This window comes from Dermochelys coriacea, chromosome 10, assembly GCF_009764565.3.
Source record: "Dermochelys coriacea isolate rDerCor1 chromosome 10, rDerCor1.pri.v4, whole genome shotgun sequence".
NCBI lineage: Eukaryota > Metazoa > Chordata > Testudines > Dermochelyidae > Dermochelys > Dermochelys coriacea.
In genome coordinates, this window is record NC_050077.1 from 56,078,295 (window position 1) to 56,099,703 (window position 21,409).

General features: G+C 41.5%; 1 protein-coding gene across 2 annotated transcripts in view; it reads right to left on the reverse strand.

Annotated features, from left to right (window-relative positions):
- Positions 1-21,409, reverse strand: part of FAM189A1 (family with sequence similarity 189 member A1) — a 394,280-nt gene that overhangs the window by 245,638 nt on the left and 127,233 nt on the right. For both annotated transcript variants that reach the window (XM_043493843.1, XM_038418369.2), the window contains exon 2: positions 13,655-13,711. In XM_043493843.1, the coding sequence (XP_043349778.1) occupies positions 13,655-13,711 (57 nt within the window). The remainder of the gene's footprint in view (positions 1-13,654; positions 13,712-21,409) is intronic.

Consider the following 21,409-nt stretch of genomic DNA (forward strand, 5'->3'; position numbering starts at 1 on the left):
GTACTATTGTACATGAAGTTAAAAGCTCTTACAGATGAACTATGAAAACAGCTGCTACATAGATGGGGCTGGCATCCACAGTGCTATTCCATGGGGAAGGGAGTAACAGAAATAAAACAGAACAGAACAGATCTGAAACAATTCATAATTAGATGCTCTATTGTAGACATTTCTCAGTGGCTTAGATAGTTTCCTCAGCTGTTCTAATAAAAATAAATTAATGTAGAGAAAATATGGTTTTTAAATTAGCTTCTTAGATTATACTCCAATCAACATGGCACCAATGAGAACAAAACAGGAAAATACAGATGAAACTATAAAAAGGTCCTTGATATTCTTCTTTGATTGCACTATGCCCAGAATATTTTGTACTTAGAGGAGCAGAGTGAAAAATAATGGAATCAGTGCTCAGTCTAAGGAGAACAAAAGGAAAAAAACCCCAAAAACAAAACCAGCCAATCTAACTTTTCATTCTGTTGAATGGAAATCCATTTCAGTAACTGTAAGTTACATAAAAAGAAAAGGAGTACTTGTGGCACCTTAGCGACTAACAAATTTATTTGAGCATAAGCATGAGCTACAGCTCACTTCATCGGATGCATTTGGTGGAAAATACAGTGGGGAGATTAATATACACACACAGAGAACATGAAACAATGGGTTTTATCATACACACTGTAAGGAGAGTGATCACTTAAGATGAGCCATCACCAGCAGGAGGGTGGGGAAGGGAAAATCTTTCATGGTGACAAGCAAGGTGGGCCATTTCCAGCAGTTAACAAGAACGTCTGAGGAACAGTGGGGGGTGGGGTGGGGAGGAGAAATAACATGGGGAAAAGTTTTACTTTGTGTAATGACTCATCCACTCCCAGTCTCTATTCAAGCCTAAATTAATTGTATCCAGTTTGCAAATTAATTCCAATTCAGCAGTCTCTCGCTGGAGTCTGTTTCTGAAGTTTTTTTTGTTGAAGGATAGCCACTCTCAGGTCTGTAATTGAGTGACCAGAGAGACTGAAGTGTTCTCCCACTGGTTATTGAATGTTATAATTCTTGATATCTGATTTGTGTCCATTTATTCTTTTACATAGAGACTATCCAGTTTGACCAATGTACATGGCAGAGGGGCATTGCGGGCACATGATGGCATATATCACATTGGTAGATGTTCAGGTGAACGAGCCTCTGATAGTGTGGCTGATGTGATTAGGCCCTATGATGGTGTCCCCTGAATAGATATGTGGACAGAGTTGGCAACAGGCTTTGTTGCATGTACATTGGTCAAACTGGACAGTTTCACCCGTCATCTGCTCGGCAACTGCCTTGCTTCCTGCTCAGCGGTGTCCGCTTCAGGACACTGCCCTCCGGCAGTGCCCTCTACTCCAGTCTCACCCCCTTTGGGGGAGGAGGGGTAGTAATGACCGTCCTTCGGCTTGCACCTGCCTCTGTGGCCAACCCCAACCCCAACGTCTAGCCCCTCATCTCAGGGGCAAGTTGCAGTCTGTCTTGGCCACACTCCTCTGTGCCCAGGTGCAGTATAAGGGGGGACCCACCCACTACTCTGGGTCCTGACCCTGGGACCCTCAAGCAGCAGCCTCTCTCTGCCCTCCTTCTTTCCCCTGTTGTCCGCCTATCTTTCTTGGGCCACTTCCCCTTTGACCCAGTGCACCTTCTTGACCCTTTCTAGCAGAGGCCACAGCCTGGCAGCCTTGGCCGGAGCTCTCCTCTGCTGCCCCGAGCCTGCCCAGCACTGCTCTGTCTGCACTGCACTTCCCTCACCTCAGGAGCCAGTTCTCCTCCCTTGCTAGCTAGGAAGAGAGACTGTCCTCTCCTCTGCTAGGCAGTCTTTATATAGGATCCAGCCCGGCCCTGATTGACTCTCTACAGGCCTTTGTCGATTGACTGCTGGTCTGTGCAGACTCTTTGGCCTGTTCCAGCTCTTTTTCTCATAGGGTGGGGCAGCCACCCCACCACAAGTAGTTAATACAATTCAAGACACATTTAGAGAGTCTCTGAGCAGATATTACTGTGCCTTTTGATCTTTCCACAATTGACAGGAAGCGCTTGGGAGATTTCCTAAAGGCCTTCTTCCTGTCCAAATAGAAAGCCAAGACTCTCCTAACATCAAGCATATGTATTATAGCTTCCCTGTTATCACGGTGAGGCTTTGGGTAAAACGTGGGAAGACGAATGAGTTGGTTCATGTGAAAAGATGAAGTCACTTAGGGAATGAATTTTGGGTGTGGTTTGAAAGTGACCTTGTCTTTGAAGAAAATCGTGAAAGGGTGAGTGTGCATCATTAATGCCGCTATTTCTCCTTTCCTCCTAGCCAAGGTGATAGCTACTATGATTCCTATCTTCACTAATATATGTGCAAGAGAACGCGTGGCCATAGGTTCAAAAGATGGTCTAGCTAGACTCCTTAGAACTAGATTCAGGTCCCACGTCGGCATGGGGTGTCTGGATTGATGGAAAAGGTACCCTATGCCCTTGAGGAATCTTTGTTGCTGAGTAAAGACTGAATAACCCTCTATGTGCTGGTGGAAGGCTGTTATGGTCACAAGATGTATTTTGAGTGAGCTCAGGGATAGCCCTGCCCTATTGAGGCCCAGTATGTAGTCTAGCATGACGGGGTGGGAGGAGGATACTGAGGTAATTTGTATAGAAGTACATCAAGACTGTTTGATATGGAGGGATGACTACATGGGGGACCATTTGCCCTGAACCTTGTGGTTGTTCAGATAGGCTCCCTAGCCTATTAGAGATGCACCCCAGCTAGAAGCAATATTTGTGGGATTGTGTGACTGGGACCCCCCATGCATACATTCATAGGGCCTTTCCACCAATCCAGGGTAGTCTTTGACCCTGAAGTGCATTGATAGAAGTTTGTCTAGTCTGTCTCTGTTTGGTACATAGACAGACCTGACCCATGCCTGCAGGCACCGCATGTGTAGTCTGGCATGAGATATCACAAACACGTATGCCGCCATGTGCCAGAGAAACTGGGGCAATGTCTGGATGGTGTATGTAGACTGGCCTGAACTGTCTCTATGAGACTGGACAGAGTGTGAAATCTGTATTGCGGAAGCAGTGCTCTCACTTGTAATGAGTCGACATAGGCACCTATGAACTCCAAGCACTGCACTGGAGTCAGGTTGATTTCAGGCACTGATTTGTGCACCCTAATGCGTGAAAACATATATAGTCCTTTGGGTGTCCCAAAGAGCATCTTCGAAGGAGAGCGCTCTGAGAAGCCAGTCATCCAATTAAGGATAAATCATGATTCCCAGGTACACAGATAAGCTGCTACTACTGAGAGGACCTTGGAGAATACTATGAGTGTGGAGGAGAGGCCAAAGGGAAGTACTCTGTACTGATAATTGTCCTGACCGAAGGTAAACCTGAGGAATCGTCTGTGGGATGGCTGGGTCGATATATGAAAGTAGGCATCTGGAAGGTCAAGGGCCGAGAACCAATCTCCCTGTTCTAGAGATGGGATAATAGCTGCTAGTGTGACCATCTTGAACGTTTGTGCCTTCACACATTTGTTCACTGCTCTTACATCTAGTATGGGTCTCCACCCTTCTTTTTTCTTGGGAATCAGGAAATATTGAGAATAGAAGCCTTGCATCTGAGGTGTTCTAAGGATTTAAACGGATTCTAAGGCTCCCAGGCATAGGAGGTGATCTGTTTCCAGTCTTAGTAGTTTCGTCCCTGAAGAGGGACAGGGAGGAGGGTTGGAGAGAAGGGACGTGAAGCGGATAGAATACCCATTGGAGATAATCTCCAAGACCTATCTGTCAGAAACGACTTTCTTCAAATTCTGGAGGAAAAGAGCAAGGCAACATCCAAAGGAATGTGAAAGCTGATGTTGTGACAGGTGTCTCAGGCCCTTGACCAAAGCATCAAAAGTGATCTTTCAAAATAGAGGGATGGGATTCAGAGGCTGATGGTTTATGCCTCTGAATCTTAGGCCTCTTTCACTTCGGTTCATAGTGTTGCAGTGGTGGGTACTAAACTATTCAGAATCTATGGGATGATGGAGGACTGGATTTCCTTTTCTGTCCCAATGTGTAGATGCAGAGTGAGCATAGTGTGGCCCTAGAGTCTTTGAGGGTATGGAGTGATGCATTGGTCTTATCCGCAAACAGTTTGGAGCTCTTGAAAAGGAGGGTCCTGGACCATCAGACAGTTGCAGCGGCACAGGAGCTAGCAAACAGAGCTGTAAACAGGGGAGTTTGAGTGGGAGTTCTGTTGGAAGAGAAGGTATTTGTACTTGGGTTTGTATTTTTAGTGTGTGTGTGTGTGTGTGTGTGTGTGTGTGTATAGAGGCTTGTAGGGCCTTTGTGCTGGGAGAGAAGCTGAGCCCTGATTAGGGGGTGGGGCTTTGTGCTGGGAGAGAAGCTGAGCCCTGATTAGGGGGTGGGGCTTCTGACTAGAGGTTCCTCTAAAGGTAGCCAGCCAGTCAGGCAGTGGCACAGGAGCTAGCAAACAGAGCTGTAAACAGGGGAGTTTGAAAGGGGAGTTTGTATTGTGGTGCTTGTTTGGGGTTTGCTTTTGCTGGGGGGGGGAGGGTCTTTCGATGTGGCTTGTGTTTCCCAGATTAACAGGACTTAGGTGGGAAGGCGATTACAGATAGGGAGGCAGCTGTGGGAGTGACTCCTGTAGTGGAAGACACATTGAGGATGACTGGATGTGGAAGCTGTGGTATGTACATGATCCTGGAGGGGGGACCTGGTAAGAGTTTTTTCTGCATGAAATGCCGTCTGATCGAGCTGATGGAGGAACAGATCCAAGGTTTCGAGATGCAGGTGGAAAGTCTCGTTGAGTTTAGGAAGGGGTTTGAGCAGATGATGGAGCAAAGATATGAGGTATCTGAAAGGAAAAGCTCAGACTCACAAATGGAAGCAGGGTTGGGGAATTCTGAGGGGAGACTTGGTGAGGAAAGTGGTCAGTGGAAGTATGTGACTAAAAGGACCAGGCAGAGGAAAAGACGGGCTAGTGAAGGAGAAATAGAGCTTAGGAACAGGTTTGCAGAGTTGGAAAATGAAGAAGGGGCTCAGCAGGTACTTGTTGAAGGTGGAAGGGTAAGGAAGAAGAGAAGAGAGGCTAGTCCTATAGGAAAAGCGGAAGAGTCAAGGGAGACTACACCAAATATGAGCCCCAGGAGGATACAGGATGGGTTGAAGAGGATTATAAGGGAAAATACGAATGGAAAGAACTTGCAGCCAGAGGGAACAGGGGAGAGACTGGAGAATAGCACTGTCACCAGGAAAAGGCAGGTCTATGTGATAGGGGACTCTTTACTGAGAAGAATAGACAGGCCTGTAACTAGAGCTGATACAGACAATAGAAGGGTGTGCTGTCTTCTGGGTGCTAAGATACGGGATGTAGACATGAGGTTGAAAAGGATACTAAAGGGAGCAGGAAAGAATCCCCTAGTTATCCTTCATGTGGGAACAAATGATATGGCTAGATTCTCACTGGAAAGTATTAAGGGAGACTATGCTAGGCTGGGGAAGACGCTTAAGGAAATTGAGGCTCAGGTGATCTTTAGTGGGATCCTCCCTGTTCCTAGAGAAGGGCAACAAAGGTGTGACAAGATTAGGACTGTCAACAGATGGCTTAGGCAGTGGTGCTATAAGGAGGGCTTTGGGATGTATGGCCACTGGGAGGCATTCACGGGATTCTATATCTCTCGGGATAGCCTTCATCTGAGTAGGGAAGGAAATAGACTTCTACGATCAAGGCTGGCACAACTGATAAAGAGAGCTTTAAACTAGGAATTAGGGGGAGATGGTTGGGAGATGTCCAGGTAATCTCCACGCCAGATTTTAGTATTGAGAGGGAAGAAGATGAAGTAAGAAAGGATACAGTCGTGGGTAGGAGAATGTATATAAAGGAGTGAGGGCGGTGTGGATACTAGTCTAATAGGTTATACTGGCTGTAGAATGACTGTGCCTAATAGGGTACAAAATGTGAGCGAGGCCAAACAGCAAAAATTAAGATGTTTGTACACCAATGTGAGGAGCCTAGGTAACAAAATGGAGGAACTAGAGCTACTGGTGCAGGAAGTGAAACCAGATATTATAGGGATAACAGAAACATGGTGGAATAGTAGTCATGACTGGACTACAGGTATTGAAGGGTATGTGCTTTTTAGGAAAGACAGAAACAAAGGTAAAGGTGGTGGAGTAGCATTGTATATCAGTGATAAGGTAGAATGAAAAGACATAAGAAGCAATGCAATGGATAAGACAGAGTCCGTCTGGGCAAAAATTACACTGGGGAAGATAACTAGTAAAGCCTCTCCTACGATGGTGCTTGGGGTGTGCTATAGACCTCCGGGATCTAATTTGGATATGGATACAGCCCTTTTTAATGTCTTTAATAAAGTAAATACTAATGGAAACTGCATGATCATGGGAGACTTTAACTTCCCAGATATAGACTGGAGGACTAGTGCTAGTAATAATAATAGGGCTCAGATTTTCCTAGATGCGATAGCTGATGGATTCCTTCATCAAGTACTTGCTGAACCGAATAGAGGGGATGCCATTTTAGATTTAATTTTGGTAAGTAGCGAGGACCTCATAGAAGAAATGGTTGTAGGGGACAATCTTGGCTCAAGTGATCATGAGCTAATTCAGTTCAAACTAAATGGAAGGATTAACAAAAATAAATCTGCAACTAGAGTTTTTGATTTCAAAAGGGCTGACTTTCAAAAATTAAGGAAATTAGTTAGGGAAGTGGATTGGACTGAAGAACTTACGGATCTAAAGATAGAGAAGGCCTGGGATTACTTTAAATCAAAGCTGCAGAAGCTATCGGAAGCCTGTATCCCAAGAAAGGGGAAAAAATTCATAGGAAGGAGTTGTAGACCAAGCTGGATGAGCAAGCATCTTAGAGAGGTGATTAAGAAGAAGCAGAAAGCATACAGGGAGTGGAAGATGGGAGGGATCAGCAAGGAAAGCTACCTAATTGAGGTCAGAACATGTAGGGATAAAGTGAGACAGGCTAAAAGTCAAGTAGAGTTGGACCTTGCAAAGGGAATTAAAACCAATAGTAAAAGGTTCTATAGCCATATCAATAAGAAGAAAACTAAGAAAGAAGAAGTGGGGCCGCTAAACACTGAGGATGGAGTGGAGGTTAAAGATAATCTAGGCATGGCCCAATATCTAAACAAATACTTTGCTTCGGTCTTTAATAAGGCTAAAGAGGATCTTAGGGATAATGGTAGCATGACAAATGGGAATGAGGATATGGAGGTAGATATTACCATATCTGAGGTAGAAGCGAAACTCAAACAGCTTAATGGGACTAAATCCGGGGGCCCAGATAATCTTCATCCAAGAATATTAAAGGAATTGGCACCTGAAATTGCAAGACCATTAGCAAGAATTTTTAATGAATCTGTAAACTCAGGAGTAGTACCGAATGATTGGAGAATTGCTAATATAGTTCCTATTTTTAAGAAAGGGAAAAAAAAGTGATCCGGGTAACTACAGGCCAGTTAGTTTGACATCTGTAGTATGCAAGGTCCTGGAAAAAATTTTGAAGGAGGAATTAGTTAAGGACATTGAAGTCAATGGTAAATGGGACAAAATACAACATGGTTTTACAAAAGGTAGATCGTGCCAAACCAACCTAATCTCCTTTTTTGAAAAAGTAACAGATTTTTTAGATAAAGGAAATGCAGTGGATCTAATTTACCTAGATTTCAGTAAGGCATTTGATACCGTGCCACATGGGGAATTATTAGTTAAATTGGAGAAGATGGGGATCAATATGAACATCAAAAGGTGGATAACGAACTGGTTAGACTGCAACGGGTCCTACTGCAAGGCGAACTGTCAGGGTGGAGGGAGGTTACCAGTGGAGTTCCTCAGGAATCGGTTTTGGGACCAATCTTATTTAATCTTTTTATTACTGACCTTGGCACAAAAAGTGGGAGTGTGCTAATAAAGTTTGCACATGATACAAAGCTGGGAGATATTGCCAATTCGGAGAAGGATCGGGATATTATACAGGAGGATCTGGATGACCTTGTAAACTGGAGTAATAGTAATAGGATGAAATTTAATAGTGAGAAGTGTAAGGTTATGCACTTAGGGATTAATAACAAGAATTTTAGTTATAAGTTGGGGACGCATCAATTAGAAGTAATGGAAGAGGAGAAGGACCTTGGAGTATTGGTTGATCATAGGATGACTATGAGCTGCCAATGTGATATGGCTGTGAAAAAAGCTAATGCGGTTTTGGGATGCATCAGGAGAGGCATTTCCAGTACGGATAAGGAGGTTTTAGTACCGTTATACAAGGCACTGGTGAGACCTCACCTAGAATACTGTGTACAGTTCTGGTCTCCCATGTTTAAAAAGGATGAATTCAAACTGGAGAAGGTACAGAGAAGGGCTACTAGGATGATCCGAGGAATGGAAAACTTGTCTTATGAAAGGAAACTTAAGGAGCTTGGTTTGTTTAGCCTAACTAAAAGAAGGTTGAGGGGAGATATGATTGTTCTCTCTAAATATATCAGAGGGATATACAGGAGAGGGAGAGGAATTATTTAAGCTCAGCACCAATGTGGACACAAGAACAAATGGGTATAAACTGGCCACTAGGAAGTTTTAGACTTGAAATTAGACGAAGGTTTCTAACCATCAGAGCAGTGAAGTTTTGGAATAGCCTTCCAAGGGAAGCAGTGGGGGCAAAAGATCTATCTGGTTTTAAGATTCTACTCGATAAGTTTATGGAGGAGATGGTATGATGGGATAATGGGATTTTGCTAAGTAATTGATCTTTAAATATTCAGGGTAAATAGGCCTAATCCCCTGAGATGGGATATTAGATGGATTGGATCTGAGTTACCCAGGAAAGAATTTTCTGTAGTATCTGGCTGGTGAATCTTGCCCATATGCTCAGGGTTTAGCTGACTGCCATATTTGGGGTCGGGAAGGAATTTTCCTCCAGGGCAGATTGGAGAGGCCCGGGAGGTTTTTCGCCTTCCTCTGTAGCATGGGGCATGGGTGACTTGAGGGAGGCTTCTCTGCTCCTTGAAGTCTTTAAACCATGATTTGAGGACTTCAATAACCCAGACATAGGTGAGGTTTTTCGTAGGAGTGGGTGGGTGAGATTCTGTGGCCTGCGCTGTGCAGGAGGTCGGACTAGATGATCAGAATGGTCCCTTCTGACCTTAGTAGCTATGAATCATCTGCACCTCCTTTGGCAATCCCAAGAGGTGTAGCCATGATACCTGACAAATCACTAACACCATTGACACCGAATGGCCTACAGTATCCAAAGCATCCAGTGAGGTCTGGAGCGCCGTTCTCACCACTAGCTGTCCCTAATGTATGTTAGTCTGAAACTGTTCCCATTGAGTTTCTGACGGATGGTCAATAAACATATGGAGATTGCCGTAGTTCATGTGATCTTATTTTGTCATTAAGGCCTGGTAATTTACAATTTGGAATTGCAAAGTTGCCGAGGAATATGACTTTTGGCCAAATAGATCTAACCTTTTCCGATCCCTATCACAAGGGATGACCTTAGCATGATGTTGTTGGCCACGTGAGTTCACCACATCCACAACAATAGAGTTGTGTGGGGGATGTGAGAAGAGGAATTCTGAAACCTTGGAGGGCACATAAATACTTTTTATTGTCCCTTTTGCATGTTGGTGTGACAGAGGCTGGAGTTTGCCAAATGATCTTAGCAGGATCCAGGAGCACCTCGTTAACTGGGAGGTCTATTATCAATGAGGATGTGCACAATATATCCAGCAACTTGTGGATCTTAATCTCCTCAAGGTGAATTTGTAGTGTTCCTGTCACCCTTTTTGTGAGATCCTGGAACAACTTAAAAGAGGAAGTTACCCACCTTGTACAGTAATGATGGTTCTTCGAGATGTGTCTCCCTATGGGTGCTGTAGGTATGTGTGTGTCCCTGGGCCTCTAATTGTTGTCCCCTATGGATGGTGATGGAGGCATCTCCGCCTAATCTGGGGAAGAGTAGGAGATGTTGGTTGATGGGGTAGCCTCCTCTTCTAGGCTGGCCTCTTGTTCCTCAGATGTTTCCTCTCAAGGTTCTGGGGCTTTGGACATAGAAGCTGTAGGAGACACTCACGGTAGGAGGCAATAGATGACTGCAAAGTTAAGTGCTTGTATGCCACCCATAGATCCCAGTATGGCCCCTGGGTGGGAGGAAGGGCACAGGTGGCAGTATCCACAGGTGGTGGCACCCACAGGGCTAAGGCTCAGACTGATGCTGAGACTGGAAAGGCCCTCATTGGTGCAGAGCCGGGCCATGGTGTAAAGGTAGTGAAAGGACATTATCTTGGTCACTTCCCGTATATAAATTGGTATCCGCAGAACCGCAAGGCTGTCCTAGGAACCACAGTCCTGAAATAAACAGAACATGGGGCTGCAACCCTCAGGAGTCAGCGCCCCATGCAGGCAGTTCCTCTGGTGTGACTGTACTGTCCCCAGCCCTTCCATCCCGCACTGGGGTGGGCACCAGGTTCACTGGCAGCTGTCTCTGGTTGTGCACTTGTGTTCAAGCAGCACACATGCCCCCAGACAGGAGATTCAGACAGCTGCGTGGAAGGGACAGGGGCAGCATTGGGAGCGGGGCTGCGGGCGGTACAGCTACACCAGAGTAGCTGCTGGCGCGAGGCGCTAGCTCCCAGGAGTGGAGGCCCCATATTCTGCTCCTTTTACCACTGTGATTCTGCAGATATTGATTTATATCCACAGATATCCATGCAGGGTTCTAACTATCGGAGTCCTGGCTGGAAAGTGGTGGAGCTGGTAAGGAGACTGGAGTGCCCCAGTGCAATTCCAGGGATCAAGACATGTTGGGTACTGAGGCCCCGGTACCACACAACAGGGATTCTAGAGTCCTGGTGATCATGAGATCGCTGGAAAATCAGAATTTCTGCTGTACTGGGGTGATTGGTACCTTCAGGGTCTATCAGTGTTGACTCGCTGGTACCAAGGAGAGCTCGACGTGCCTGGGGGATTTGGCGTGTGTGTGTGTGTGTGTGTGTGTGTGTGTGTGTGTGTGTGAAAGATGTTTTTATTTGTTTTAAACAGGGGGAAACTAATGGAAACCTTATAAAACTGAAAAACATTGAACATTGAATGGAAACTGTAAGAGCAGCTAACAAAACTGAACATTAAGGTAAGAGAAAGCAGACTGCTATTAACCGTATCTGGCCAAGGGCAGTTGAGAAGGAACTGAGGGTGGTTCATGCATGCAGTGTTAATTGGCCTCAAGGCAGAAAAGGAGAGAGGGAGAGCATATGTGTGAGCCGAACACACTGCTACCAAAGAACTCCACTCATAGGTGCAGGGCAGACACACCTACAATGGAGCAACCATGGGGCACTACTCAAAGAAGAAGCTAAGTTAACAAAGTATTCCTATATATCTGCACTGATTATGCACACAAAAATATTAAATTAAGAATTAAAACATGTTCTACATCTACTAGCAGTACTAATTACATAGTAATAAGATAATAAATACCCACTACAATAAAAACTACTGCAGGTAAGCCTACTTACATAAATGCTTGTTCAAGATAAACTTTTTTTTAAAAAGCCCATTAGTTAAACCAAAACACAAAGAAAAATATAGTGTTAACCCTTAGCATTAAATAAATATTTTGGAGAGGAAAAATCCTCTTACAAGCTTCCAGAGCATCAAATGATAATAGAAAACAGAAGCTCACAGTTGCAGAATTGTTTGTATGTACAATTCCTGTATGTCAAATGCAAACTTAATAACTTGGCATACACAATTGCATTAATAATCATGGTAATTACACACAAATTATATATGCAAAATTTGGAAAATCTGATTTTGAAAGGTTTAAAGAATTTAACTATATATTGAAAGAGCAACAAAGTGTCTAAAATAATAGAGAGTTATTTTTGTGCAACACAGATGTCTGGTTTCTACTGCTGCTCAAATTTAGAAAGAGTTAACACAAACAGCAAAATCATTCAATTCAGTAATATCAACACCATCTCAATCCTTAGCAAGCATAAGGAAAAAGTAACAAAATAATCCAACTTAGCAACAAATCACAGGTTTGTTAATGGCTATATTACTGTCAATAAAACATTTTTTCCCTTTGCTGTCACAAACACACAGAACCCCCAACACAGCTCCTTTGTTTCAAGTGCTCCGATTTCAATACAATATTCACATTATATATGTTATATTAGGAATTTTTTAATGTACAACACAGGACTAGGAGTACATTTGGTTTCTGTCTAAAGTGTTGTAGCCTAAAGTCAAAAGTGTTCAAGATTTAGCTTTAATTTGCTCTTGGCAAATAAATCCTTTTTTCCTCAGTGAATGTTCCTAAGTATATCCAATTAATGGACAGGCTCCATAAAACATTTTGGTAGATCTTTTTGTTGAGAGAATATCTATATTCTAGATATTCATTCATACTCAATCGTCTGCTTGACAAGTTGAAATATGATAAATTATTCAACTGAGGCTACTATCCATTTTGGATTAAAGTGAGGACTACTAAATGTTTTTTAAACTCATCAGCAAACTCGGCTTGCTGAATTATTATCTAAAGGATAAAAAATGAATACTATTCAATATTGGTTGGATATATCCTGTTTGAACATGAGAAAGCTTCATTGGTTCCCTGTACCATGCTTTAACACGATCACAAATACAAATAATACATAATGTTTATCAGTTAAATGGAAATAAATTTCCAAAAAGAATATGTTCAAAACACTTATTTTCTTTAGTTAATAACAGCAACTTTTATGATTAATGTAATTTTAGTACATAACCAGGGAGAGGTATGCAACATGGTCCTTTTTTTACTAAAGTCCATGATTCTATAGTAAATGTGTTAAAGATGAAAACAGTCTCACATCTCTTTATTGGTTCTTTAATGATTATATGTAATGAGAAGCATTCAATTCATAATTAGCATGTGGTATAACAAAGCCTCTTAAAATAATACTATCAAGACATTGTTTTACTTATTGGGGACATTAACTAGACCAGACAAACCTATAAAACAGCTGAAAGGTATCTTTTTATTGTGCCTTTTAAGTCTTCTTCTACGAGAATTTGTAAAATCCAAATAGTGGGGATATAGCTTGAAAGTTACAAGTTCATTAATGTTCTGATGTAAAAATTTCTCTGTGTGCCCCAAACATTTATTATTCTACACAGAAATAGCAATTTCTAAGGATACCACACGAGACCTGTGTGAAATTTTCAAAACAAAATTGTAAAGTAGTTGACACCTACTGGGCTCAAGGTAAGTTGGAAATTAAATTTCACTAACATTTTTAACAAATCTAAATTGGGTTTTTGGTTTGCATTGAATGTGAAATGTGCAACTTGCCTGATATAAAAAAAAAAAAACCTGGCAAAGGTTTTGATTCAGTTTTACTTTGAGATTTGAGCAAAACTGGACCCCAAACTCAAAAGTGAAAACTCAATGGGTTCAAACCTACAACACAAAGCCACTGAAAATATTTACACCAATGTTTAAGGAGAAAAGCGATGAGATGTACACAGTTCTTAAGTATGTTAGTTTCAAATGTTTAACATCCATTGCTGGTCAAGGAACTCCCTGACATGACTAAGAAAGCAATACCACTTACCACAAGTGAGAGAGGCCTTTTCCATGAGACAACGCCAATCAATCCTGACAACAGCACCTGAAATCACGTGAAAAGGGTCAGCAAAGAGACACAGATTTTATACTAACACCTAAAAAAAAGTAACAGTATCTTTTAAGAAAAAGAACAATACTCAAACAAACTGTAACACAAGTGATTGGATTCCAAAAGTGCTGGGACTAGAAAGTAAATAGTACAAGATAGGCCATTGAAACAAATAATGTAGGCCATACTTACAGGATGGGGACTCTACCCTGGGAAGCAGTGACTCTGAAAAATATTTGGGGGTCATAGTGAATAATCAGCTGAAGGTGAGCTCCCAGGGGGATGCTATGGCCAAAGGAACTAATGTGATCTTAGGATGCATAGACAAGGGAATCTCAAGTAGGAGTTTATTTTATCTCTGTATTTGGCACTGGTGTGACTGCTGCTGGAATACTGTGTCCAGTTCTGGTGCTAACAATTCAAGAATAATGTTGATAAATTGGAGAGGGTTCAGAGAAGAGCCATCAGAATGATTAAAGGATTAGAAAACATTTCTTACAGTGATAGACTCAAAAAGTTCAATCTATTTAGCTTAGCAAAGAGAAGGTTAAGGGTTTATTTGACTACAGTCTCTACGTAGCTATATGGGAACAGATATTTAATAATGGGCTCTTCAACTCAGCAGCAAACGGTTTAACACAATGCAGTGGCTGGAAGTTAAAGCTAGACAAATTCAGACTGGAAATAAGAGGTAATTTTTTGTTAAACCAGTGAAAGTAATTAACCTTTGGAACAATTTGTCAAGGGTAATGGTGAATTTGCCATCACTGACAATTTTGAAATCAATATTTAATGTTTTCTAAAAGATACGCTCTAGGAATTATTCTGGTGGAAGTTCTATGGCCTGTGTTGTACAGGAGGTCAGACTAGATGATCATAATAGTCCCTTTTGGCCTTAGAATCTATGAATTCTCATTCTATTTTCAACATGGATGAAAACACACGGTACTGTAAATCTCACAGCCTCTCTCCCCCTACCCCAGGTTTCTATAGATATTTCAGTCTGATTTCCAGATCAAAATGATTCTAAAAGTTCAGAATAAGTCTCAGACCTGAGACTTATTTTCACCATTCACTAATAAGTCACACGACCTGATGTGCTATATGGTTTATTTTAGTTAATATTTTCTGTAACAACATCAACTGAAAGAAAACTTTCAGAGAGATTTTTTGCACTACCAGAATGGTTATGCATAGTCCTCCACTGCAATTTAATAAATAAACAGTAGGTGAAAATTAGCACAAACATATTGTAATAATAAAACCTACCATTTATTTGCTATGTGCATTAGTGCCAGTCAAAAACCTCTATCTCTGCAATTTAAAATGTCTAATAGCTCATAATGTGTAGTCATACCACTTCAAATACACACACACACACACACACACACACACTTGTCTTAATGTGCAATATTATGCCATTACTTATTTGTACTCATGAAAGACTTTTGTTGCAACAGGAAAAAATGTGGTCTACAGGATATCTTCTAAATTATTCAGGCAATTGACAGATCTTAGGCAGTGATATGACAGATGAGTGACCATTAAAGGGTTATGCAGGGAGCCTTCATCACACAACTGAGTGACATTTTTATACAGCATATCATCAGAATTTGGAAATACTCATATGGGCCAAATTTTACAGCTCTTGCACCAGCAAAACTGAATTATTGAGAGTTTTACTCAAATATGGATTGCTTAGTTTCCAAGTAAAAGTGTGGTACCAACACCAAGATTCACCCATGCAAACCAAACTGGGCTCTGAGAGTTAAGCATGTTCTTTCCTTCTCACACAAAATCTATAGTAATAAAAATGGTGAAGGCTCAATTATACTCTCATTTACAATGGTGTAATCCTTTTATAGCAGGGAAAAACAGGACACAGAAAAAAGTCACTATCCCACTAGGAACAGCATAGCAGCAGCAGACACAGAGAGAGCAGGCACTGAATGCTCTATGCTCTGCCCTCTCACCTCTACTTAGGCCTGGTCTACACTAGGGGGCGGGGGCGAGCTAAGTCGGTCTAAGTTATGCAACTTCAACTACGAAAATAAAATAGTTGAAGTCGACATACTTAGAGCTACTTACCGCGGTGTCTTCACTGCGGTAGGTTGACTGCTGACGTTCCCATGGCAACTCCGCCTACCCTTCTTGCTCCAGTGAAGTACTGCAGTCGACAGGAGAGCGCTCGGCAGTCAATTTATCACATCTTCACTAGACGCAAAAAATTGACCCCCGCTGGATCAATTGCTCTAGAGGTAAGTGTAGACATGCCCTAAGACCATCTAGCCAGGGGAGCTGCTACAGTGCACAAAGGCCCAGTGACTTCTAGCTCCTCCACAGTACCCTTATGGCAGCTGCCTCAGGACCATTCTCCCAGGGATGGCAAATCCCCCAGGAGCCTCAAAAAGGGACATCTTACATAACTGGAGCACCCTGCTGATATAGAGCAATGACATCATGTAATATTCAGTAGTTCACTGACACTACCAGAATTAATCTGCTTTGGATTCTTTAGGATTACTTGCACTATGCTTTATAACTGCCATATAAAAGGAAGCAGAGGACTAAATAAAAAAATTGGCCAAGGGGAGAGGGAGAGATGAAAGAAGAGTGTGTGTGTGTGTATGTATGTGTAAATGAGAGAGAGATATTTGGTTCAAATTAAAAAACAGTTAAAAACCAAACAGGAACAGGTAGAAAAAGACAAGGGAGTAATCAAAAAGTAATGCATGCTGATAGAGAGAGAATATGTGGTATAAGGATGATGATTTCACATGAGTTTGAGAGAGCTGCATTAGTCACACCTCACCATCACGCATATGTATATATTACATATTACAAAAACAAAAAAATAAAACCCAAAAACTAGTTTAAAATAGTTTTAAAGTATTTTATTGGGACTAGCTCTCCATATTCCTCAGGCTTCAGAGACAGGTGAGAATTACCATGAATTCAACTGGTTTCAGAGTAGCAGCCATGTTAGTCTGTATTTGCAAAAAGAAAAGGAGTACTTGTGGCACCTTAGAGACTAACAAATTTATTTAAGCATAAGCTTTCGTGAGCTACAGCTCACTTCATCGGATGCATTCAGTGGAAAATACAGTGGGGAGATTTACATATATAGAGAACATGAAACAATGGGTGTTACCATACACACTAAGGAGAGTGATCACTTAAGGTGAAAAGAAAAGGAGTACTTGTGGCACCTTAGAGACTAACAAATTTATTAGAGCATAAGCTTTCGTGAGCTACAGCTCACTTCATAGGATGCATCCGATGTATAATGCATAATGCATCCGATGAAGTGAGCTGTAGCTCACGAAAGCTTATGCTCTAATAAATTTGTTAGTCTCTAAGGTGCCACAAGTACTCCTTTTCTTTTTGCGAATACAGACTAACACGGCTGCTACTCTGAAACCTGTCACTTAAGGTGAGCTATTAGCAGCAGAGTGGGGGCGGGGGGGGGAACCTTTTGTAGTGATAATCAAGGTGGGCCATTTCCAGCAGTTGATAAGAACCTCTGAGGAACAGTGTGTGGGGGGGGGGGGGGGAATAAACATGGGGAAATAGTTTCACTTTGTGTAATGACCCATCCATACATTTTCAACAAAAAAACTTCAAAAACAGACTAAGGAGAGACTGCTGAATTGGAATTAATTTGCAAATTGGATACAATTAACTTAGGCTTGAATAGAGACTGGGAGTGGATGGGTCATTACACAAAGTAAAACTGGTGTCCTAAGGATACAGTATTCTCCCTTGCATAATGACAGGTTTCAGAGTAGCAGCCATGTTAGTCAGTATTGGCAAAAAGAAAAGGAGTACTTGTGGCACCTTAGCGACTAACAAATTTATTTGAGCATAAGCTTTCATGAGCTACAGCTCACTTCATCGAATGTGATGTCTGGCATCAGAGGAAGAAGTGGTTTGAGAGATATAAGTAGCCATACTCAGAATTATTAACATTGGTTAATTTTGTTATACTACATGGGCAATTCAATATGTATTAGCAGATAGTAATTTTGTATTGCATTTTTCAATTATCATAAAGCATATAGAGCTAAAGATAGGCATATCAAGAAACCTAAATAAATTAAAGTTTATTCTGGTCCAAATTCAACCCTCAGACATGCAAATATAGCAACACTTAGTCAGTGGGAACTGAATGCTTATATATGAAAACCAAATTTGGTCCAGAAATTTAGGTTTAAAACTTATAATAAATATATTACAATATAATAAAACTTGCTCACCCTATCTGTGATTATAACCTAATTTTTATATCAACAAGCACCGGATAAGCCCCTATTATAAATGTATGGCTAGATGGACTTGCTACTTAACAAATAATGCTGCAGAATTATGACATGAAAAATATTTGTATCTGCTCTATGAGTTCACTGAAGTCAGGTGTTTTAGTGTGTTTTTTTCACTACAAAACATTAATTTCATAGTCTGGAGCAATACATTTTAGCAATAACTAGATTTGATGGCATTTAAGTTTGCTGAAAATTTTATTCAAGAAAAGTGCACACTGGAAAAGACATCTTTTTTGTATTTCCATTAGAACCTGTAAATGCATAAATTTTAAAATATTTTTCATTGTGAGACTTCAGTGTTAGTATCTGAGCAAAATACATACACAGGGAAAAACCCATGAAAGCATACTAAAAAATAAATTGAAATCAGCTTATGGATTCTGACACTAAAGCCAATATGCAGATAATACCAAACATTGTTGTGTGTAGCTTAGATTCTACAATGTTTCCCATGTCAGATATGCTAGACGTCTCTTATTACTGGAATTTTACTACAGTACTACATTTTTCTGAAAGTTGGCAAAGGCAGAGAAAAGGAATTTTTTTTTGCAGTTAATTAAATTTGTTCACGTAGCTAGGATAGCCTATTATTACTATTATGATAAGTATCCCTGGATTGATAATCCTGTAATGCAGAACTGCATTCAGGAAGGTAAAATGACAGGATTAGCAAATTCAACTTCAGGTTAGACAGCAACATGCTCTCAATAAAACAAATGGGCTAACTGAAACTGTAAGGTAATTAAAAAAATCTTAGGAAAAATAACAAGGTAAGTGTTGGTATAAAACACACACACAAAAACACTATTTCTCAAACCTAATACATGTGAGTAATTTCAAAAGGTGATTTGTTATATTGTAATTCCTATGAATTACAAAGGCCTGCAAGGTATGTCTGAATGGGAATTTCCTGCCACCCTCCCTGCTTGTGCATGATGTAAGGGCCAAACCCACGAAAGCTTATGCCGAAATATCTGATAGTCTTTAAGGTGCCACCGGACTCCTCGTTGTTTTTGTGGATACAGACTAATACGGCTACCCCCGATACTAGAACAGTCAGTGACATTAGCAAGCTGCCAAAATGTTTCTCTCTTCAAAGTGTTAGGCAACTAAATATATGGGTTACTAGCAGTCCTCCTTTAGAGAGATATTAGAGAGAGATGTGGCTAAAACCAGGGCAGTGTCCCTCTATAGCATTCAGGAGTATGATAACCACCCAACACTTGGTCCTATGTGGTTTACTATGCTACAAGTTTGTGGACAGGAAAACTCTTCCTCTCACACAGCTGGACAGGAAGTACTGATATGCTATCATGAGAAACTAATGCTAGTCACAAGCCACTTTACTCCTTATTAGGAGTGCAACAAATCACTCTTTAAAGTGTCCATAGCTAACCCTGCTCTGGCCTGCTTGACTCACTTTGAAAAAAGATTTATTTCAGTTTATTCAACAGCTAATGACCACCATCCTATGCTATGGATGACATGCCATGATTCAGTCAACATTATTACAAAAAACTCGGATTGACTTCTGTTTCCATAAAACACTTTAAAATTCACCCCCCAAAAGAGGGAGGATAACCTCACATGACCATCCTTTCAACTGCTATGTCTACGATGGCACTTTTGTGGTTACAACTTTTGTTGCTTATGGGTGTGAAAACCATCCTGAATGACAAAAGTTTTTGCGATGAAAAGTGCTGGTGTGGACAGCACTTCGTTGGCGGGAGCCATGCGCCTGGTGATGAAGCTACCACCCCTCATTGGAGGTGGTTTTATTTTGTCGCTGGGAGAGAAAAAAGAGCAGCTACACAGGTTACAACGGCACAGCTGCAGCAGCACACCCGCACCGTTGTAAGGTGCGCAGGTAGACATGGCAGAGTCTCCCATTTTCTTCAAATGCCCTAGAGAACAAACAGACTTGCATGTCCCCAAGGCTGCAAAGGACTGGAAAAAGGTAAATATAGTGCCAATTTATAGAAAGGAGAATACGGACAATCTGGGGAATTCCAGACCAGTCAGTTTAACTTCAGTACCTGAAAAGATAAGGAGCAAATAATTAAGCAATCAATTTGCAAACACTTAGAACATAATAAGGAAATAAGTAAAAATAAATTATTTTGTCAAGAACAAATCATGTCAAACCAACCGCTTTCTTTGACAGGATAACAAGCCCTGTGAATAGGGAGGAAGTGGTAGATGTGTTATATCTTGACTTTAATAAACCTGTCTTATTTAATAATACTGTCTTGCATGACCTTCTCATAAATAAACTAAGCAAATACAACCTAGATTGAGCTTCTAGAAGGTTGGTGCATAACTGGCTGGAAAATCATTCGCAGAGAGTAGTTATCAGTAGTTATCAGTTGTTCACAGTCCAGCTGGAAGGGGTCCCACAGGGATCAATTCTGGGTCCATCTCTGTTCAATATCTTTATCAATGATTTAGATAATGGCGTAGAGAGTACACTTACAAAGTTTGCGGATAATACCAAGCTTGAGGGGTTGCACATCCTTTAGAGCAGTGGTTCTCAAACCGGTCCGCTGCTCTTGTTCAGGGAAAGCCCCTGGCGGGCTGGACCGGTTTGTTTACCTGCTGCGTCAGCAGGTTCAGCAGATTGCAGCTCCCATGGGCCATGGTTCACCACTCCAGGCCAATGCGGGCTGCGGGAAAGGCGGCCAGCATGTCCCTTGGCCCGCACCACTGATAAACAAATCAGTCCAGCCCGCCCGGGGCTTTCCCTGAACAAACAGCGGACTGGCTTTGAGAACCACTGGTTTAGAGGGTAGGATTAAAATTCAAAATGATCTGAACAAACTGGAAAAATGGTCTGAAGTAAATAGGATGAAATTCAATAAGGACAAATGCAAAGTACTCCACTTAAGAAGGAACAATCAGTTGCACACATACAAAATGGGAAAATGACTGCGTAGGAGGAAGTACTGCAGAAAAGGACCTGGGGATCATAGTGGACCACAAGCTAAATATATGAGTCAACAGTGTAACACTGTTGCAAAAAAACAAACATGATGCTGGGATATATTAGCAGGAGTGTTGTAAACAAGACACGAGAATTAATTCTTCCGCTCTAATTAAGCCTCAACTGGAGTATTGCGTTCAGTTCTGGGTGCCACATTTCAGGAAGGATGTGGACAAATTGGAGAGAATCCAGAGAAGATGATTAAAAATGATTAAAGATCTAGAAAACCTATGACCTATGAGGGAAGATTGAAAAAATTAGGTTTGTTTAGTCTGGAAAATAGAAGACTGAGGGGGGACACGATAAAAGTTTTCAAGTACATAAAAGATTGTTACAAGGAGGAGGGAGAAAATGTGTTTTTCTTAACCTCTGAGGATAGGACAAGAAGTA